A 24014-nucleotide genomic window follows, 5' to 3' on the forward strand; every position below is an offset into this window, starting at 1 on the left:
AACATAAGTGATCTGTAGTTCAACACGTTTTGCAAACATGAAGAAATACTATATAATATAGATGCTTTGCACCCACTCAAAGTATCCTATGACATGTCACCAGTCAATGATCCCCCATTTAACACATATCTTCTTTTCTTCGAAAGCTGGAATGCCATCCTGTTTCCTCTCCCTGCAGTCCATTGATGGCCCCCTTTGAACTCTGGTGGTGGCCATTCTTAGTTTATGACCGGTGACATGTCATGGGATCCTTTGAGCAGTTGCAACACATCTATATTACGTAGTATTTTTTCCCAATGATGCTCAACGTGGAACGCATTTAGGAACAACAGATTACTTGTGTTGAATAATCATTGCTGTTTATCTAAGATCTTCAACTCATAATTGCAATGTGACATAAAACATAAACATCTGTACTTTATGACATACTGTAGCATTGTTTATAAGATGGGTTGGTGGTGAGTATCATGTTCTTTATTGCAGTGTATGTTAATCAATGATATACAGTATGTTGGAATAAGGTATCTTTTAATTAATCCTTGATCTTATTTATGGCACCTTAAAAGTTCCAAAATGCATGTCCAAATATTCTGTGTACACCTATATTTTGGGATGTGGTGTCCAGGTGATCTCCCATTATGTTAATCTTTGATTTTTATTGCCAAATTTCCTGTTCTCCATACTTGTTCCTGGTCATTGACTCTAAAAGTAAAAGCTTTGATGCCAGGGGAGTCAATAAAGCCAGGCATTTAATATATGCAGAGGGATGTCGGCAATGGCAGCCTACACATTTCCCTTAGGAAAGGGGTCAGAGTATGAGAATATAATGACACATTCAGACTTGTAAGATCAATTTATTTCCTTCCTTATTCTTGTAAGATTTTATCTCATCTCAGACCTGTCAATCATTCTGAGGTTACTATTACCATAGAAAAGTTTTGAAGTGTGACATTAATGAAAGCCATTTGTGACTCCACTGGGAGCTACTATGTTGTACTTGTAAACCTGGCCTTGTCACACTAATCAGCATATGTGGAAGAACAGATATGGCTGAGGTAGACATTATTTGCACGGAAATAGTGCAAAACTGAACAGACCATATATACATCAGCTTGTGACAAACACCTAACGTCTGATTTGTAAAGTCAGCAAACAAACACAGAGCAGAAGTGGAGCTGCCGCATATAGTAACCAGTAAGATTTAGTTTTCCCATAGTGAAAAATTAAGCTTTGTAGGACTTGCTTAGTGGTTAAGTTTTTAGCACTTTCTCCTTGTAGATCAGGGACCAGAGAGATTGTCTGCATGGAGTTTGTATGTTGTACTTGTGTTTTGGTAGGTTTCCACTAAGTGGTCCAGTTGCTTAAAAAATTGAAAACATACCAATACAATTTTAGCAGTTTCCTAAGTTGGCTGTAACGTGTTTGGGTGCAGTATGGATAATAGTTTGTGAAGTTATTCGGTTTACAGGGATTTGTTGTCAATATCCTACAGGATTCACATGAATGGTTCTATGTATTCATAGTTACATAGTTAGTCTGGCTGAAAAAAGACAACCAGTTCAACCATAAAAAAAAGTTATAATCCTATACCCACAGTTGATCCAGAGGAAGGCTAAAAACCCAGCAATGCATGATCTTTGCTCCTTCAGGGGAAACAATTCCTTCCTGATCCCCCGAAAGGCAATTGGATACTCCCTGGATCAACTTTACCTATAAAAGTTAGTATCCAGTTATATTCTGTGTATCTAAGAAAGAATCCAGGCATTTTTAAAGCAGTCCACTGAGCTGGCCAGAACCAACTCTTGAGGGAGTCTATTCCATATTTTCCCAGCTCTTACTGTGAAGAAACCTTTCTGTATTTCGAGATTAAGTCTCTTTTCCTCCAGAAGTAAAGCGTGCCCCCTTATCCTCTGTGATGACCTCAGGGTGAATAGCTCTATACTGAGTTCACTATATGAACCACTGATGTATTTATACATGTTGATCATATCCCCCCTTGATCTCCTCTTCTCAAAAGAAAATACTTCTAATTCTTCTAATATTTCCTTATAGCTGAGCTCCTCCATGCCTCTTATCAGTTTGGTTGCCCTTCTCTGCACATTCTCTAGTTCCCCAATATTTGTTTGTGAATTGGTGCCCAAAACTGAACTGCATATTCCAGATGAGGTACCGGGGTAATGTGATATTTCTCTCTCTTGAGTCTATACCTCTTTTATCCCCTTCACGCCGATTTCACACAATTATGCAGCCTCACATAACTGGGCTTTTTTCCGTGGGGCCCCATATTTACATACCTGTCTTTCTGTTGGAAGAGTGCAGCACAGCGCACTCCCAGCACAAAGACCAGGATGTCACTGAGAGCCAGGGGTCCCGTTCTAATGATCGGACCTGGGACTCCTGATTCTGGGTCACATGATTGCTGTGATAGGCTCTGATTGGCTATCGCAGTGATCAGTCACTGTATAGCCCGCCCCTCCTTGTTTTTTTTTTGTCTATGAATGGAGGAGAGAGATACATTGTATCTCTCTAACTCCTTGCATAGAGAAGAAAAATAAAGTTTGTTAAAAAAGTAAATAAAGGTTTGATCTAGTTCACTGTCAGGGTTAGTGTCAGGGTCAAAGGTCAAGGTCAGGATTTTTTTTTATTTTTTTTATTTTGGTATCAGTGTCAGTGTGTTTTAGGTAAAAAAGCAATAATAATAATATAAAAAAATAATAATCAGGAGATATCCATTACCGTTTACCACCAAATGAAAGCCCAATTTGTCCTGAAAAAAACACGGTATAATTCACCTGGATGTACAAAATAGTTGTGATGATATGTACGGTTTTACTAACACATGTCAACATTGCAAAATTGTGCTTAGGCATTAAGATTTGTTTTACCCTTAGGCTTGAAGGGGTTAATACAAGAGAGGATTTTGCTCGCTTTAGAAACCGCAGCATGGCATTGCATGTCATTATTAAGCTTGTGATCTACCAGAACCCCCAGATCCTTCTCCACCATTGATTCCTCCAGTTGTACCCCCCCCCCCCCAGTATGTATGATGCATGCATATTCTTAGCCCCCAAGTGCATAACCTTACATTTATTAACATTAAACCTCATTTGCCACATAGTTGCCCAATTAAACAGTGCATTGAGGTCGGCTTGTAAGTTGAAGACATCCTGTAAGGACGTTATTCCACTGCACAGCTTGGTGTCATCTGCAAAGACTGAAATGGGATTTTTAATTCCAGACCCTATATCGTTTATAAATATATTATATAAGTAAGGGTCCCAACACTGAACCCTGGGGTACACCACTGACAACCCTAGCTAAACCTACATGTAATATGTTGGCGCTGTGTATAAATACTAATAGTAAGAAAAAAGTAATTGATTGTTATGGGCAACAGCTCTACCTCTGTTTAAGTTGTATTTGCTTTATCTTTTAAAAACTGGCCCCACTGAAGCTAAGAAACGCATTGACATTGAGCCCCTTTACTGCAAATGTAGTATTGTATAGCCTTTGTTCTAGAAGTTTGTTGTACTTGCAGTTTTGCCAGTTTGTTTGAGCCTCATAAATCATTCTCACATTCTTCACACGTGTGTTATGACATGAACCTTTTCATGCAAATGTGCCCAATAAATTAAGCTTACAGGAAAAGCTGATTGGGTCTAGGCACACATATACTACATTGTTCCAGAGGCATTAATATTGAGCTTGGCAATTCCCAAAACCTGTGTTATCAGTGTTGTACGGAATAAAAACATCTGCGTCAAGCCGGACGCGGCCTCTGTAGAACCAGTGCCAGCATTTTAATGGGCACATTAATTCCTCCCAGTGTCACTGTGGCCAAATGTGCTCCCTAGGTGTCTCACGGTGTATTTTACAAGAAACTTATCACAAGTGTGTATTTAACAGCATGGGGTTATAGAAGGGCTTTATTAGGTGCGCTTCACAGAATGAAACAAGTTTTCTTTTAGGCTGGTGCACCTTGCCTGCTCCTTTACTGCAGTAGAAGTGTTTCCTTGTTAACTGGTGATTTGCAGCAGCTGGAAGACCTAGTGTGAAAAAAGATAGCTCATGAAATTGGTGATTTACCATTATTCAAGATTGTTCATTTCATGTGCAATCTAAAAGTATGTCTCAAGCAGGGCTGTCTAGTGGCAGCAAGAGATGGACCAGAGGTCACATTCTGACAGCATGGACGCTTTGGAAATGGCATTGACTGTAAAGGCTGTGTAACTCTGTGCTATCCAAACTGTGGGGTGTATTACTAATCACCAAGGTTCTGAGGCATTTAGGGTTCAGTGTGAGCTTTGCTTGCTGCATCAGCCATCTACTGACATTTTTATCTTTTTTTCTATAAAGAAAAGGAGCAATTTTTTGCCCCGATCATATTAATACAGATTTAGAGAGTTAAGGCACTATCTGCATTTAAACTAAACATATAACATAGCATTAATAACATTGTAGGAAAGCTTTTATGCTTTTTAAAAACAAATAAATAAATAAAATATTTTGGTCATTTGGACGCTAGAGCTCTAACAGTGCTAAAGGGGCTACAAATATAGGATGCTTGTAGCCACTCTTCTTCCTCCACGTGTCATAGATGATCAGGACTGACCTAGGAACGAAATAGAAGCTATACTTATATGAATTTATAAAGACATGCTGTGACGAATGCGGTGCCCGACTCCTGCCCTTCTCACCAACTCGTGACAAAGGACCAGCCAATCTTACACCACGCTGTTAGTTGCATAACACTGCCACTGTCAGCTGCACTCTGCACAGAGATTTTCCAGCTTGCGGGACCACAATCTATGTGCCAGCAGCCTGAGAATGATTGTCACTGGGGTAATTAATTACGCCATTAACCCTTCAAACTCCAAACTGCCACCAGATAGCTTTGGGACTATCGACTCTTCACAATGTTAGCAAGAACAAATGTGAACAATAAACATCTGTAATACACACTGTCACCACAGACAAGTATATTCAGAAGTGGTTTCAAAATTGTTTTCTGCCACCTTAGAATTATTATTTTTCAGTTTTCTAATGTAATATATACATTGACTATTAAGCCCTATCCCTAGTTATCCTGTGTGGGGTTTCATGCCCTGTGTGAAGTTTGGATCTTGTACGTTCTTTAGCACTTGATTAAACTTACCCTTCCAACCCCCCCCTTTTTTTTTTCCTTTTTCTTTTATCTGTATTTTTCTGGTCTTACACCCTTGTAGAAAATCTATTTGTTTATTTGTTCATGGCCATACTACTGTTCTATGTATACTCAAAAAGAAAGAGGCACCTTGTATGCCAATGATCTTCTCCTTCTGTATATTGTTTACTCCCCTTCGTAACCTGGGTATATGGAGTTTATCATAGGCTTTCACCTATAGATTTGTATGTACTCTCACTGCTTCCCTTCACACCCAATATGCTAGTTGGGCTTGATTGTTATTTACCCCTTGGAGTGTTTCCACATGTTTCTTTTGTTATATTTTCTACATCAGTATTTATGATGTACTGTTGCCGATATGGTATTGAGTGCATATATGTCTCTTGTTCTTTGTCTTTTTCTTGTAACTTTGTTATAAGCAGATCTTAACAAAAAGAGATTAAACATAAATTGACTACTAAAATGTAAAAGTCCTTTCATGTGCTTTTTGCATAACAGTATTACAGTCCTTTTGGCCATACTTCTCCTATGGATCATAGGAATGCACTTTGTTCTACACTCAACTGTCCGCTGACATCATAGAGCTGGTCCAGGCTCTGCAAGGACCATATTGTCAGGATCCACCCTGATTGGCAGCTTTCTCAGCCTCACAGCATGGCGCTGACAGCCTGAGCCAGCCACTCCTGCCCACCCCACAGCCCAGCGCTCCAGTGACAGAGTAGAGAGCCGGAGACTGATAGTTACTGGCTCTCTGCAGTCTGAAGACCAAGAACTGAGCAATCAGCGGTCTTTGATTGGTCAGTTTTCTGTCTAGAGGCAGCAAAGGACAGATGCAGCATTGAACCAATAATGCATACACCTAGGTGAATATGTAGGTTTGTTTTTTTAAATTGTGAACTTCTCTTTTAAAGTAAAAGTATGTTTTGCAGTTAGGTAAATGTTTTTCTGGGAATAATTAATAAAGCTCTTTAGTTTTTCTGCCCATTTAGACTCTTTGCTGTTCTCATGCGGCAATTCCCATTATTTTTTCAGCATGGATCTAATGTGCTGGATTGATCTTGAGCAGCTCAGAAGAATGCCTCACAAGGATAAAGAAAAAAGACAAGAAAAATCAAAGGATATAAAAAATAAATATCTTAATAAAAAATATTTCTTTGGGCCAAACAGTCCAGCTACAAGAGACCAACAAGAGCAGGTAAGAGATGACCAAATAATTCTTTTCTCTGTAAAGTTGCATGGTAGAGAAGTAAAGTATTGAGAGTTTTACTTAGGTAATTGCTGTAATAAAGTGGTAGTAAACACTCTATTTTTATTTTTACTTACATGTATGCTTATAATAAAGCTTACCTGAAGGTTAAATGAATATCTCCTAAATGTGCACTATTTAGGAGATATTCTAGTGATCCCCAGCCAGTGATGTCACAGGCACATGTGCTCTGAAGGAACGGCATACCCATGCCATTTCTTCAGAGCTCACTGACATAGCCATGACACCTGCGTACATGCACTGGAGTGACGTCATCATAGCTCGGCCATTCAAGCAGCCGCAGCCCACAAACCTGGAAGGAAGGCCATGTGAAGATGGAAGCTTCTGCAGCGGGGACAGCCCACCGCTGGAGGGCTTCGTTTCAAGGTAAGCCTTTCATAATGTACTAATCAATGTATACTAGCACATTATATCTTTACCTTGCAGGGAGAATTCTTTTTGTTCTCAACATTTAGAGTATAAAACATGTATAGAAAATGGTCAGATTGATGAGTAAACATATTAGGCCATGGTAGTTCTTGAGGAAATTGAAAAGTTAAAGATCTAATTCTAGGATCTGGTATACTGTATATCTCCCGGTCTAATTAAGGAGAAATTACATTCTATGCTCTCAAATAGTTAGGTGGATTGGCTCTCCCAAATAGACAACTATTGAATCACAAGCAGGTGCCCCTCACCCCACAGACCTCCTTATGTGATTACCATCGAAGCAGAGTGAAGCTATCTTATAACCCACCCTTTCCCTATAGACTTCCTGTTAGAGGGTGGTTATGTTTGTTCTCCATGGTCCTGTAGCTACCCCGTCTTACCCACTCCCAAGATGTCCTAGGGACTGTGAACTCTGGGATTTATAATGTGCACAGAGCAGTTCACATGTGCACGGCTCATTCCAAACAAACAGACGTGAGGAGGAAAGGAAGAGGTTTAGGAGCTCATGGAGAATGTTACAAGGAGGCAGAAAAACAGCTGATGTGTAATTAATGTGTATGGATTATGTTTTCAGAATAAGGATATAGTTTAGTGTTACTTTAAGATTAAACTAGAATTATATAATGCCTAGGAGATCTTCTATTAATCTAATTAAACACTATAAATCACAGACATTACTGATCAAAGAACATTAGCAAAAGATTAGACTTGTTTGGATTGTAAGCTGCAATATCATTTGTAAATGTGTTTTCTGCAAGATAAAGGGGCGGATTTACTAAAGACAAATAGACTGTGCACTTTGTAAGTGCAGTTGCACTCATTTTTCTAATTGCTTAGTGAATGTGGTGAAGCTTCAGTTTGTAAAGAATACCCAATCAGGTGCAAGGAAAATAAAAAAAACAGCATTTTTGCTTACACATAACTGGATGATGGCAATCTACAAAGCCATACCTCATTTACTAAGCTCTGGGGAAAATGTGCGCAACTGCACTTGCAAAGTATACAGTCTCAATGCCTTTAGTACATCCACCTCATGTTATGTTCTTCCATTTCTGAACACTTTAACCTAACACAGAAAATGACAGCCACCCATGTACTCATCATTTTCTGCAGGTGATGAATCTGGCAGGGGGCTGGGGGAAAATTCTTCATGATCGTCTATCCTCTGCTGTCCTCGTTGAAATACAGAAATATGTTCGGATGAGGATAGAAAAGAAATGGCTTCCTATGTTCCTGTCAACAGAAGAATACAGGGAACGCCAGAGGATGCAAGTAAGAAACACACTTTGTTTATGTAATACATTTTCACATATTACCCTCAGGGACTGGCATCAAGAACTGAGAAGGTACTCCCTTGAACATTTAGCAATATCATCTCTCACTCACCTTGCTTAGGGATCCTGCTCATCATCTTCCCTTCAGCTATCCTTTACTAACAATAGGGACATTAGTAGTGTGAGGTTTTCTGTAATAATTAATGACAGGTGTGGTAAAAAAAGGGGAGCCATTAGGCTGTACAGAGAGGTACATGCACCAAGGGAAGCTTACTGGTGAAGGCAGGATACCAGAGCATGTGGCCACGTCACTGTTATAACTGCTGAAACCCATGTTCCAGTAACATTGCTTCTCTTGTATATTATTTTATTAGCATATATAAATTAAATATAGGTATATTTATATAAAGAGTGGTGATATTTCATCATACCTTCTCCTACTTATTACCTGCATGTAGCTAATTAATTGATTATTTCAAATCCTTTATTGATTTTATCTCCCCTAGGATTACTCTGACCAGGGCGTGAACATTTAAGCAGTAAATGAGCTTTAAAACTAACTGATCTGTGTAGCTGCAGAGACCGTGGAGAAATTCATCCACAAAGTTTACAGTGAAGGATTTTGATTGATAAGTGAGGTGTGGAAATCAACCAGTGAATTTGTCTAGCATGCAGTTTTACTGTTATGTTGTGCTTAAACTGTTTGTTGGCACTATGTTAATCCCGAAGAATAATACCATGATGTCCATTGTTGTATTAGTGTGACAGATTCTGTGGTAGCTAAAATATTGAAACTTTTTTGTAACAACTGTATATAAAATTGTGAATACTTATATAATATATTATAATAGTGTATTTGATTTGTCTCCAGTCACAGATGAAAGATGTGGCAGAGGATGTTATATCACAAACAAACAAGAAGAAACTGGGAGTATGGAAGGTAGATTTTTTTAAACTGACTTTATTCAATATAATATCTTGTGTGCTAGCAGTAACTTCAAATTTATAGTTGTAAAATCAAATAGATCCCAAAATAATCCAGGTTGCTTTCCGAGGCCTAGTCAAGTCTGTAAGTACTAAAGAGATATTATAAAATAATAAGGAGCGCAACACACTTTGGTGAAATAGTCAAGTCTGTTGTGAGATACGAACACTGCCATTACTGGGCAACATTATCACAGTAACAAACAATCATTTCAGCCAGGGGGATTCAGTTTGTAGGAATTTATTTCCATCAATTTTGTTTTTGCCATTCAAAAATTTTCAGCACTGTATTTGTACATTAACGTTTTCTGGGAATCTGTTCATTCATTGTATCTTTGATACACGGATCCCCATGAACCCTAAAATGTTTTTTTTAGCTGGCGCCTACCAAACTTTTCCAAACATGCAAAAAATCTGTTATCTTATATACTCACTGCATCTAGATGCCTGAAAACCCTTAATAGAAGAAGAAAAAAAAACAACCACCCACTCTCACAGAACTAAGTGCTGGAAGTAGAGATGCCAAACTCATGGAAAACCTTTACTGCATGCCTTCATGACCCTCATAAGTAGTTAAACAAGGTCTAGATGTTGTGGCACTTTCATGAGAACCCAATGTGAGCAAACTTATCAATGAATTTTTCCAGCCTTTAGAGGTTTGTGCTGTGTATCCGGTATGTTTGCCCAGATGGATATGGCAAAGAGCTCTCCTTCTAAACTTGCCCATTGACTCAAGATTTTGAGAACACCATTGTGTGAGATAACCTTGCTGTGAAAAAGCACATGCATTCTATAAGTCTAGTGCTTTAGAGAAAGTGAAATGTTGTCTATTACAAAATTCTTATTGTGTTGGACCTGCATCATCTGAACAAGTCAATCTATGTGATAAAATGGTAGTGCAGCGCTAATAACAATCTAAAATAAATGCACAAAATATAAACAAATAAATAAATGCACATTAATAATGGGTGCGTTGTGATCTTATAAAAATACTCGCACAATGGTTATAGGTGCGTTGTGGTCTTACAAATGCATAAAATAATGTAAAAAATCAAATTGCAATATACATAATAAACGCATATGCATAAAATGCGTTATAATCATAAAATGTCCTTAAATCCTAAAAGACAGATCTCCAGAGGACTTTTGTTTTTCTAACAAGCTTATTTTGCCTTATATATTTTTAATGCAATCTCCAAATGAATCCAGGATACATCTCATCACACAAGAACATACCATGTATACCCACTTTATAAAAAGAAAAAAAAATTAGGTACTCACATGATTCTTCTTTTAGCTGACACTAGACCTACCATTAATTCACTATACAGGCAGTACTATGTGGGCACTCCCAATTCATTTCTATTATTTTTACATACCTGACTTTATATTGAGTTTTTGTACAGTACAAAAAGGTGTAAGAAAAAACACAACGAACTGGATGATTTCTTATAGCATACAATAAATATATCAAAGTACAGTGTTATTCAGAGCAGCAACCTCAATAAAAAGGATATCAATTTGCTTAAAGACAAGGTAAGGCACATAGATTGACTTTAAAAAGTAGAGAGTAAAAGCGAGCGCTAAAACCTAAAGCAGCTGAACACTAAAAAGATAAACCATATGCCTTCAATAAAATCTGATAAAATGGTAGTGCATGGTAAAACAATCTAAAATAAATGCACAAAATATAAACAAATAAATGCACGTTAATAATGGGTGCGTTGTGATCATATAAAAATACTCGCACAATGGTTATAGGTGCGTTGTGGTTTTATAAATGCATAAAATAATGTATAAAATCAAATTGCAATATACATAATAAATGCATATGCATAAAATGCGTTATAATCATAAAATGTCCTAAAATCCTAAAGGACAGATCTCCAGATGACTCAGTTGGATCCCAGTGTGCATATAGTCCTCAGGTGTGTGTGCCGATAAATATATACAATGCGCACTCACCAGATGCACTAATAAAAAGCATGTTGTATCATGTATTGGCGATCAGCCACAGGTCCCTTCTAAGGGTAGTCCGGGATGTAGCCTGGGGGTGGATGGCCTTCCTTTGATAACAGGATTGAAATAGCCAATATAGATAACTTTTTGGATATGTGTAAATCCTGAAAGGTGTCTGTCTCATTCGCACTCAAACACCACAAGATTTAAGTCATCGCGCCCATAGATTAAATAAAATACCACAATATTTTAGAATGGGAGCTGCTACTATTAACCCACTGCAAATTATTATCCAAGATGTGATAAAATTAAATATAATAAAATATAAAGACTGACCACAAATAATAGCGCTACCCTTAAAGAAATTAGTAAATCCACCACCAAATATGTGCATTATTAATTAAATTATAAATAAATAAAGAGTCCTCATAGAGTCCATTCAGTAAAGTCCACACATAAATATTGCATATGATCCTCAGTAAATGAAGCTATGAAGTCTTCCATCACCAGTGCAAAATCCATTGCTTTAACACCCCATCAGAATGCACACTCACTAAAAGCTGGTGAATAACCAGCATATCTTTGTATATCCAACACTCCGCAGCTTAGCTCTCTCCAGCTTAGAGATATCTAAACAACTCCATATAGTACATGTAGGTAAAATAAAAAATACTCGCCATAGTGCAATAACGTATGTAAACAATTTGTTCAAATATCACCCTTTTAAAACCGCACTCACATAGAGTCAATAAATTTCAAGCATTTGTAAAAAATCCTCAACACATAAGAGCTTCCAGCTCTGTCAGCAGCGTCTCACCAGCCTGCCTGCAACCAAGATGGCACTGTTGCAGTCACGTGGTCCAGACACGTGGGTTGGCATGCGTGGTGATGTCACTGGTTAACCACGCCCTAACGTATTACATCATACGAGGTCGTCTGAGGGAGTGGTAAGCAGCATGTGGAGCGTGCTCTTAAAGTGCCGCCTCATTTCTCATTGGTCACTTTAATGAATAACACCTGAAGGCATAAATATAATATAAATGAATGGTGCGGATGGTCAGATTCCTCAATAGGCTAACCACACTGCTTCCTCACAACAGCACCATCTTGTGTCTAAATTATATAAAGCAGCAGGATAATTAAAATAAGCATAACCTAGACTCAATAATTTAAATTAATTTAAAATACATCAATAATCAATAAATAAGAATTCTAAACATAAAATAAACATTACAAAAATTATGTAAAAAGCAGAAATATATATATAAAAATATTATATACCGGTATATGAAATAATTAAATTAAGCATCACTAACGAAACAATTTAAGTCTAATTCGACATTTAAACCATTCGGAGATAAAGCTTCAGTCATATATATCCATTTTGTTTCACACTTGGACAATTCCCTAATTCTATTAGATCCCCTCCAAACCCTAGGGATAGATTATATACCCAAAAATGTAATATTAGTTGGATCACTGTTATGATATTTCTTGTAGTGTAAAGATACACTGTGCTATTTGTATCCTTTCATAATATTCTTTAAATGTTCCAGTACTCTAACTTTTAACTGCCTTTTAGTTCTCCCAATGTAGATTAAACCACATGGGCACTCTAAACCATACACCTCATAAGTAGATTCACATGTCAAGAATGATGTGATATCAAACTCTCTTCCATTAGATTTGGAGCTAAATTTGTTTAATCCTTTAACTAGTAGCCGACCGCAGATAGCCGAATGACGGCTGCACTGCGGCCGGCCAGTTCTGGGTGGACGTCATATGACGTCCTCCCAGAACGCGCTCTCCTGCGCGCCCCAGGGGGCACGCACCCGGCGATCTCCGTGATCGCTGTGTCCTATGGACACAGCTGATCACGTGATGTGGTAAAAGGCCAATCACAGCGGCCTTTTACCACGTGATCAGCGGTGTCCAATGACACGCTGATCAGAGGGAAATGCAAGTTGCCGGTTCTCGGCTGCACTTTCCTCACGCTGTCAGATTGTGAGGAAAGTACTGCCGAGAACCGGAAGTTGTCAGAGCGGGGATCGGCACCGATCATCAGGGCACTGATCATCAGTGCCCTGATGATCGGTGCCCAGCAGTGACACCCGCAAGTTCCGCCCACCTGTGCCCAGCAGTGCGCCCACTAGCTCTGCCCACCCGTGCCCAGCAGTGGACCCACCTGTGCCCAGCAGTGCCCCCACCTGTGCCCAGCAGTGCACCCACCTGTGCCACTCTGCAGTGCCACCTACCTGTGCCCACAAGTGCCACCTACCTGTGCCCACCTGTGCCCACACACCTGTGCCCACCCACCTGTGCCCACCAGTGCCACCCACCTGTGCCCACCCACCAGTGCTGCCCACCAGTGCCACCCACCAGTGCAGCCCAGCAGTGCTGCCAGTCAGTGCCACCAGTCAGTGCCCAGGGGTTGTGCCAGTCAGTGCCGCCAGTCAGTGCCCATCAGTGATGCCAGTTAGTGCCGTCTATCAGTACCCATCATCAGTGTCACCTATCAGTGCCGCCTATCAGTGCTGCATATTAGTGCCGCCTATCCGTGACACCTCATTAGTGCTGTCTATCAGTGCCGCCTATCCGTGCCACCTCATTAGTACTGCCCAGTGCCCTTTAGTGCTGCCTATCAGTACCCATCAGTGCCGCTATCAGTGCCCATCAGTGCTGCCTCATCAACGCACATCAGTGAAGGAGAAAAAATACCTGTTTGAAAAATTTTATAAAAGAAACAAAGAAACTTTTTTTTTTTTTCAAATTTTTTGCACTTTTTTTATTTATAGCGCAAAAAGTAAAGCGCCCAGTGGCGATTAAATACCACCAAAAGAAAGCTCTATTTGTGAGAAAAAAATGGTCAAAATTTCATATGGGTACAATGTTGCATGACCGCGCAATTGTCAATCAAAGTGCGGCAGCGCTGATAGCTGAAAATTGGCCTGGTAAATAAGGGGGTATAAGTGCCTGGTAGGCAAGTGGTTAAACTTACGACAAGCAGAGCACTTTTTACAAGAATAGAAACCTTTTCTATCCACAAACATTTTTATGGGCTTAGGGGATCTAGGATTTTTTGGACTATTTTATCTCCAATGGTGGGAGCCTTCCTATATATAAATATAGGTCTATCAGGAATAAACATCCCTAATACCTTATCCATCCTCAATATGTGCCAGTATTTGTAAACAATATCCTCAACATCTTTATATTGTATATGATAGTTAGATATAAATCCCCATTGATGTCTATCATCAGAATCCAATTTAGGCTTATCCATTAGTAATTGGTCTCTGGGTAATTTATGTACTTGTCTGACTGTATCCTTAAGTTTGCCTATTTTGTAACCTTTATCCACAAACCTGTTCACTATAATATCAGACTGAGCAAGAAAATCACTCTCTTGACAACAATTTCTCCTCAGTCTCATAATCTGGCCTTTAGGTAAATTCCTAAACCACTGGGGATGATGTAACCTGAACCACGGCAGATAACTGTTCCGGTCAGTGGGTTTAAAGTAAGTTTTAGTTAACAATACATCCTCCTCCCTAAAGATAGTAAGATCCAAGAAATGTACAGCATCAGTGCTATATTGATATTCCAGCTTGATATTATTAGGATTATTATTTAACCCGTCAAGGAAACTCAATAATTCTACCTCCTCTCCTGCCCAAATCATGAACATATCGTCAATAAATCTCTTGTATAGCAATACCTGCTCATGCTGATGGTGGAAGACAAACCTATCCTCCCTCTTTTGAGAAAATAAATTCATTACTGTACCAAAAATAATTATGAGACAAACAAAATTCGAGAGCATCTCTTAAAAATTTCTTTTGATTGTAAGGAATGTCTTCCCTCCTACTGAAGGCCAATTAAGTGCTAGTAGGGCATCATCATGCTGTATGATGGTGTATAAGGATGATACATCCGCCGTAACTAAATAAATCTTAGAATAATTGTTAATCTGAGTTTCAGTAAGGAATTTCAATAAATGCTTGGTGTCACGTAGATAAGCTTTAGTTGATGATACACTAGATTGTAAAAATACATCTAGGTATTGGCCCAGTCTCGCAGAAACTGAACCAATACCATTGACAATAGGTCTGGCAGGCGGATTGTTCTTATCTTTATGGATCTTAGGGAGAGTGTAGATAATTCGAATCCTACTCACACTAGGTATCAAATAATGTTTTTCTCTCTTACTCAACACTCTGGTCCTGTATCCCCAATTGACTAGAGTTTTCAATACCTCCGTATATTTATTTGTAGGGTCTTTCTTTATCCTCACATAAGTACTCACATATGTCACATAGGCATACCCCTTTTGACAATGTACTTGTAGTACGAAACGCGTCAAGGAAGAGCCCCTGCAAGATGCTGACGTCAAGCAATTGTCATTATATTTCTCCTGCCATATACTGCAGTTTTTGTACATTCTTTTTGGATTCATTCCTTATTCATTATTACTATTAAAGTACCATTGAAAATACTACACTTTGGGATTATCCCTATTCTTTCGCTCTGCATTGAGTACCTTAATTCCCTAGCGATCCCCATTGACCGTCCCAGTGCCTGGTAGAGGCTGAACTATCTATATTGGCTATTTCAATCCTGTTACCAAAGGAAGGCCATCCACCCCCAGGCTGCATCCCGGACTACCCTTAGAAGGAACCGTGGCTGATTGCCAATACATGATACAATGCGCTTTTTATTAGCGCATCTGATGAGTGCGCATTGTATATATTTATCGGCACACACACCTGAGGACTATATGCACACTGGGATCCAACTGAGTCATCTGGAGATCTGTCTTTTAGGATTTTAGGACATTTTATGATTATAATGCATTTTACGCATATGCGTTTATTATGTATATTGCAATTTGATTTTATACATTATTTTATGCATTTGTAAAATCACAACACACCTATAACCATTGTGCGAGTATTTTTATATGATCACAACGCACCCATTATTAACGTGCATTTATTTATTCGTTTATATTTTGTGAATTTATTTTAGATTGTTTTTAGCTCTGCACTACCATTTTATCAGATTTTATTGAAGGCATATGGTTTACCTTTTTAGTGTTCAGCTGCTTTAGGTTTTAGCGCTTGCTTTTACTCTACTTTTTAAAGTCAATCTATGTGCCTTACCTTGTCTTTAAGCAAATTGATATCCTTTTTATTGAGGTTGCTGCTCTGAATAACACTGTACTTTGATATATTTATTGTATGCTATAAGAAATCATCCAGTTCGTTGTGTTTTCTTACACCTTTTTGTACTTTACAAAACCTCAATATATAAAGTCAGTTATGTACAAATAATAGAAATGAATTGGGAGTGCCCACATAGTACTGCCTGTATAGTGAATTAATGGTAGGTCTAGTGTCAGCTAAAAGAAGAATCATGTGAGTACCTAATCTTTTTTTTTTTTCTTTTTATAAAGTGGGTATACATGGTATGTTCTTATGTGATGAGATGTATCCTGGATTCCTGGAGTCCTTTTAACAATGTGTGTGACAAAATTGTATGTTGTCTGGGTAGGGCCAAAAAGTTGCAGTGTTTTTGACTATTACCAATGGATTCCTTATGTCTCAATCAGCTTACGGCACCTTTAAAGATAAAAGCTGTTACTGCTTGAAAATTTGTGCTTTTGGTCAGCAGCAGTAAAAAAGATTTTCTGCATGAAATTATATATTGAAGCAGTGTTTTCTAAAGTCCATTGGAAGTACTTGCCTGGCAGGTGGAGGGATAAAGTTTTAGAATTTCTGGTCGGTATTGCCTTATGGGAGAATAAACATATTTTAATGTCAGTTACCAGTAGCAGAGGAGCATGGGAAACCATTTGTTTGGGCTTGCAGGTGCACCACTGGGTGTTTTTGATAAGGCAATTTCCTACATATGTGGATGCCGACAGTGTAAATAGATGGGACATATAATCATTTATGTACTACACATCAGATATTGCAAAATATTGTGTTCAATTTTTTTGTTTTCCTTACAGCACCTAGACAGTAAATGGATATCATCCTCCAAAGAAATTATCGCATTCCGCAAAGCTTTACTGAACACCATCACTGCAAGCCAGTTCCAGCGTTTTATATCTCTCAAGGGAGATTTCTTTGAAAATGGACTGCTGTTTTGGCAGGAAGTGCAAAAGTATAAGGTATGTCTGTTAACTCTACACTCAGCATGTGAAACATTTATTATTTCCAAAGACTTGACTTCATCGTTTTATATCTTAAAACAATCTTATGTGTATTTTTAACGGCATCAAAATCAATGTGTAAATAGCAGAAGTACCTAGATCTGTTAGCCAGTTCTCAAAGCTTTAGTATATTGAACCTCAGTACAGATGAATACTGAACTGTGTCTCAGTATGCCAACAAGGACATGAACACAAGCTTGCCTGTGTTCAGACATACCCAGTGTCAGAAAATTAAGACCATAAGCTGGATGTTTACCCTAAGATCTATCATCCATTTGGAGAAGACCAAAAGTGCCAAGAAAACACAATTTTCCCCTGAGCTTGCTGAAATCTTGCAGATTGAGCAACAACTGTCTTACAGACAACAGTAGCTCTGCAGGAGCCCTGTGTATATAAGGTTTGGAATTATAAATGAGTCAAGTTTTTATACACCAACATTTGCTGTATTACAGGTAATTTATCTTATTTGTACACATTTGAACTTTATTTAAAGTACATTGATGTATATTGTTTTCATTTCAAATTTTATTATGAAAAAAAAGAAATGAGCCAAATGTAGTATACTTTCTGGTGCTTGCGAGCAACTCATGGGGCCCCCGGGCAATAGGGGATCATGAGGCCCCTGTGTCCTTGCCCAAACTGAAAAAAGCCTATGAAAAAGGTACCAGGGGCATCTCATGGGGCCCCCTACTGACCCTGGGCCCTCGGGCAGTGCCCGAGTTTCCAAATACTCAGTCCGCCCCTGCTTGTGAGACACTTTAACTCACAGTTAGGTTGCATTTGTTTGCCTTTCAGCTTCTAAAGAGATTGCTTCAAGCTGTTTCTGAGTCACTTTGACTTTCTTTTGCATTTACATTAACTTCTGTTGTGTGGTTAAGAAGCTCAAACACAAATAAAAGCCCTTAGACATATTACTCAAATCACTGCTGGCATACAGGACATTGAGGGTACGATAATGATGGGTCACAGGCTCCTTACATTTTTATAAAAATAAAATCACATTTTACATATGCAGTATTAAATGTTCAATGCCAATTTTGATTACTTAGCAACAAGAAATTAACCTCTTGTTATCTATCTCCATATTTGCAACCTACTAATTTTAGTGTTTTATAAATGAGCCATTTGTCAGCAACCCAAAGATCCTGCATCAATAGTTTTAATATTTGTTCTAGACATATTCTTATATGTCAGTTACCTTTGTTGCAAGCAAAATTATGGGCGGCACGTTCCTTCCATGGCTAGGGTTGAAGTTCCAAAAATCATATAAATTGCCCACCACTTCCTTAGTAGGTATAGATCACAGTGAGGCTTTAATATTGATATGGAGGGGAATTTCACTGGTTTTGTTGTCTCTGGTTAACATTTGAGATACAAAGACAATATAATTTTAGAAGTCAAATCTGTAAATTGAAAAATATTGTATGCTGTGCTTTTAGTGCAACAAAATCTAGGTCTATAAAGTTTTTTGTATAAAACAGATCTACAATTGTTTTGATATCTGCTCTGTCATTGTGTCCCTCTCTGCTATCCAAAGCTGCCCCTGCTCTGTCGTTTTCGATGAAAGTCAAGACAAATGCCATAAAAGGCCAGGTCAGAACTAATACAAGTGCAAATCTTGAAACTGGGATACTAATATAGTATATTCACTTTATACCTTCCCTTTCTATATTCAATACTAGGTTAACTTCTTGCCGACCAACCACTGTAGAAATACGGTGGCAGGTCGGCAAGGCTGGGCAAAACCACGTTTTAAAACATGCGTTTGCAAAACAGGTAGGGGGCGCGCGCGAGGCGTGTGCCCACCCTACCTGTCCTGCCGATCACGGCCACAGGTGTCAGTTTCCGGGTCACGGCCGGTCATTACCTACCGTGTCCCAGCGATTAGTGGCAATCACTGTCAGTCCCCTGTCTGCTCCTGACATGCTGATCTGGAGAGAAGAGTTTATCTCTCCGGATCAGCGTGTTCCCGTGCAGTACACACCCCCGCCCCCTAGTAAAACACTCCCCTCACACAGTTAACCCTGTCAGTAAATAAAAAAGTTAACCCCTTCCTCCCCAGTGCCATTAGTACAGTGTCAGTGTTTTCTTTTTGCACTGATCACTGTATTGGTGTCACTGGGGATGTCAGTGACCCCAAGTCAGTTCGCCCTTAGTGTCAGAATGTCCGCCGCAGTCCTGCCATAAGTCACTGATCGCCACCATAAGTCGCTGATCGCCGCCATTATTAATATAAAAATTTTTTAAAAATCCCAGTATCTTTCCCGCCATTTGTAAACGCTATAACTTTCACGTAAACCAATTAATTTACACGTATTGGGGTTTTTTTTTAGCAAAGACATGTCGCAGAAAACATTTTGGCAGAAATTTATGACTAAATTTGATTTTTACATTTTTTTTTACTGGACATGTTTTATAGCAAAAAGTCCAAAATATATATTTTTTTCCTCAAAATTGTCAGCCTTTTTTTTTATAGCGCAAAAAATAAAAAACGCACAGGCAATCAAATACCACCGAAAGAAAGCTCAATTTGTGGGAAAAAAAGGACATAAATTTAATTTATGTACCGTATTGCATGACCGCGCAACTTTCATACAAAGCAATCAATATACACTTATTGGGATTTTTTTTACCAAAAACATGGAGCAGAATAAATTTTAGGCTAAATTTATAACCAACTTTAAGTTTACTATATATTTTTTATAGCTGAAAGTAAAAAATATTGTTTTTCTTCAAATTTTTGGGTCTTTTTTGTTTATAGCGTGAAAAATAAAAAGCGCACAGGTGATCAAATACCACCGAAAGAAAGCTCTATTTGTGTGAAAAAAAGGACGTAAATTTAATTTGGGTGCAGCATTGCATGACCGCGCAATTATCAGTTGAATTAGTGCAGCGCCGAGTAGCAAAAAGAGGCCTGGTCATTAAGGGGGGTAAATCCTCAGGAGGGCAAGTGGTTAAAAAACCCCCAAAAATTTTACTATCTTAAAGTATACTCCTATTTCATTGGTGGCTGGTGCCTGTTTTCCAGGAACTTTGTCATTCCCATTGTGATGAGGCTACCATCCAAAACAAGATCACAGCTATCATCAATTGTTTTATCAATTCATCCATCCCTCCAGCACTGCAGATAGACATTCCTCCAGAACAAGCAGAAAAGATTTTAGAACGACGCAGAGATCTGGGGCCTTATGTGTTTCGGGAAGCACAGGTCAGTTAAGAAAAAGTGACTTATTAATTCTCATTTGTTACATTCTGACTACAAAATGTATCTAAACCCTAACAATGAATGTCTCCTATTTGCGCTCTTTTGGTTAAATATACAAATTAAAGCGTTTTGTTATATTCATTTAATAATTGCAAAAAATACCTGTTTATCCCACTCTGCAGTGTTATGTTAAACACTCTTATCAGTGCTGTCCAGTTCACCTTTGCAGGGGGAATGGGGGGAATTATCTCATGGTTGTCTATATTCTGTTCTCCTTCTTGAAATACAGAAATGTGTCCAGGATAGAGAAGAAATGGCTTCTTATGTTCCTGTCAACGTAACAACACTTATATGAGTATGCAAGCTCTGCCAATTGAGCCTATTGCATTGATTGACTTCTACCTAATATAATCAGGGCTGTATAGCAACTAAGGCCCACTGGACCAAAATATTAAGCTCTGTGTGTATTTTTGCACCTAGATGACAATCTTCAGTATCATGTTCAAGTTTTGGCCTGATTTCTGTGAATTCCGGAGCCTACTGACTGATGAGAAAATCGTACCTCTGCTGGAGAGAAAGAAGGCAAAGAGAGTACAGCAGATGAAACAGAAGATGAGAGAACAAGAGATGCTCGCCAAGGTAGGGAGATCGATAAAACTTTCCTGTGTGCCTATAATGTAGTGGAATGATTTGATACTTTCATGACCAGAGGTACCAGATATTCAGAAAAAATGTAGCAGTGTCAGCAGGTATTGGTTACAACAACTCTTTGACCAGCAACCACAACTGCTTGACTCAACTCTTTGACCAATTTGCATACTTAAATACATTATAATTTTTTAAGAACATGTAAGATATTATTTGGTATAGTGTTTTAAGAAAACGCCTGCTCTGTTTTCCTTTAATTATAAACCAGCCAGTGTGCAAAAAAAAAAAAAAAGCATTCATTTTTTTATTCCGCTATTGTAGTTGACAATTACCGTATTAAATAGATGCACACTGTAACTTTCAGGCTCCAGTGACAACTACAGGCTGAAGGCTTATTTTGTCAATTAAGCCTCCAGTCTGCATGTGATCACTATGTTCTAACCGACATCAAGGGCATTTCTAGGATTGTGAAAGACTTGGGGCACCCTGGGACACACTGAGGAACACAACTCAGATATGTGTAAATCTCAAGCCAAAGATAAACAGTAGAAGAAGGGGCCAGGAGTGTGTAAGTGTACAGCACATTTTGCAGAGATTGGTGGTTAGAACAGACATATTCAAACTCCAAGAAAATTATCCCTGACGCCCTCCAAATAGGCCATACCTGCTGTCCCAATGCACTCTAAACCATCCTGCTTCTCAGTCACTAGCTCTAATGGTATGGCTCTTGAAATCCAGGTCTTGAGGGACTAGGATATATCTGACTTCCTCATTTCCACGTTACTTAAGACCAGAGATGACATTTTAAAGAAAAATGTACTACTGTATCTAGAGATTCTTATTTTGAATGGCTTTTCTGCAATTAGGACTCTTAAGGAGCAGGTTTTGGTCTTGCCCATCCCATTGCAAACACCCTTGACTTCTTTCTCCTTTGTAAAAAAACATTATTCAGTGTTTCTCATTGATCAGATTTTCATTACAGCACCATGTGCTTTCTTATGATCCCAATCTGATCCTCTCTGCCCTGTACAAGCCACCCTCTGAACCCACTGGAGAACTCCCCTTGGGTGATCTCTCCTGCAAAGTGGCCTTATTGATGACCACATCAGTCAGACGTGTCCCTCTCATGTAAGGAGCCCTTCCTAATCCTTCACAGGAACAAAGTAGTCTTATGCAAACATCTCTCCTTTTTCCCCAAGGTGTAATCAGCCTTCCACCTTAATGAAGATATTTCCTACCTTCCTTGTGCCCTGCTCTTAAAGTGATACTAAACCCAGGGCCCTGCATTCACTATATCTGGTCTCCCACAGTACACAGAACATGGAAATGCAATTATTTTAGTAAATACAAACTGCTAAATACCTTTTCTCATCAGCAGTTACAGCAGTCTTGTGACTTCAGCAGAGCACTGGTTAAAGCTTGTAGATTTCTTTCTGCTCTAGGAGGATGTGAAACCCTTGACCCTCTGTCTGGAAAGTGCTGATTGACCCTGTGCTGATCACATGCACCCTCCCAAGAAAAAAAAAAAAAAAACCTCTTTAGCAATACACACCAAACTGAGCATGTGCATGTGATCACAGGTTCAGTCTGTATCAGGTGGACATTTCAACAAGAGGAGGGGCAGAGAAGGCAGGATCAAACAGCCTTTTTACAAAATGCAGAGGATTAACCCCCTAGGGTCCACAGTGAGTATAACAAGCATGCTTTACTGCATATACAGACTGATTGTACTGTTGTGGGTTTAGTAACACTTTAAACAACTCAAAAAGATTGCTCTATATTGTATAGAAGTATTCAGGGCTGTCAGAGTATATCTGAAATCTGCAGATTTTATACAGAAAATAGGCTCTCTTTTTGTCCTGCCTGCAGGGTCTAGAAAAGGACACCCTATCTCCAAGTCCTTTATTGTCATTAGGATAAGACCGCTCTCTGTGAGAGCCGATACTTTAAAGCAGTGTTTCTCAACCTTATTTTCAGTTAAGACACTCCTTTCAAAAATGTAAAAAACTAAATTAATAGTTTTCAACATCACAGCAGCATCCACACATGTAGGACACCTAACAGGTGATTTATTTAATTAGAAGTGATTTATTTTTACATGTCAAAAACAACTTCTCCCTCAGTTTCTCTCCCTCACTCAGCTAATGTAACACCAGTGCTAATGGAGAGGGGGAGGGGCAAACTAGGATGTTGTGTAGGCACCAGAAGTCCTCCTTATGAACTGACCCTTATGAACTGATGACATCATCGGTTGTTAGGATGTCGGCAGCCAGCCCGCACAGTGCCTTAAGCCTCGTACATACGATGAGAATATCAGACGAATGATCATCCGTTTTTTCTTGCTAGTTCATATTTTTCATGCTAGTTTCCATATTGAAAATGAAGAGGTTACTCAACTTATGAAAATTCTTGTACGACGGAATAGAATTTCAGAAGTGATGCAATGTACTGTATTGTATTTGTATTTATTTTTGGACCAAAACTGTACTGATTAAACAAAAATCGTGCAATCTGGTATCGTACAGGAAAAATGTTCATGTTTGTCCCTTCAGATAATTTTGGATGAACTGTCATGATCGGCTGTCAAACTGTGTACTAACTATCAATTTAACATATGGTCGCTTCAAAAGTGGTATTTATCGTGCAAGGTTTAAGGTTGTAATGCTGCACAGTAAAAAGCTGTGGGTTTGTATAAAAAAAGACTCACTTGATACACCTGATGGCTTCTTGTCAATTTCAGGGCAACCTGGGTAAATTTTTAAGCATTTTGCCAAGGCACCCCTGAAAAACCAAAAGGCGCCGCAGGGTGCCACAGTGCCCTGGTTGAAAAAGGCTGTTCTAAATGACATGGTACCTCCCTTACGTGC

General features: G+C 38.8%; 1 protein-coding gene across 1 annotated transcript in view; it reads left to right on the forward strand.

Moving 5' to 3' along the window:
• The window catches only part of RGS22 (regulator of G protein signaling 22), a 165325-nt gene that overhangs the window by 134592 nt on the left and 6719 nt on the right, over nt 1-24014 (forward strand). The window contains exons 18-23 of the mRNA XM_089666422.1: nt 6197-6359; nt 7974-8132; nt 9006-9074; nt 17091-17252; nt 20323-20502; nt 20980-21138. Of these exons, the coding sequence (XP_089522548.1) occupies nt 6197-6359; nt 7974-8132; nt 9006-9074; nt 17091-17252; nt 20323-20502; nt 20980-21138 (892 nt within the window). The remainder of the gene's footprint in view (nt 1-6196; nt 6360-7973; nt 8133-9005; nt 9075-17090; nt 17253-20322; nt 20503-20979; nt 21139-24014) is intronic.

Source organism: Staurois parvus, unplaced genomic scaffold, assembly GCF_062004578.1.
Source record: "Staurois parvus isolate SC_StPar_1 unplaced genomic scaffold, SC_StPar_1.0 ptg000052l, whole genome shotgun sequence".
Classification (NCBI taxonomy): Eukaryota; Metazoa; Chordata; class Amphibia; order Anura; family Ranidae; genus Staurois; species Staurois parvus.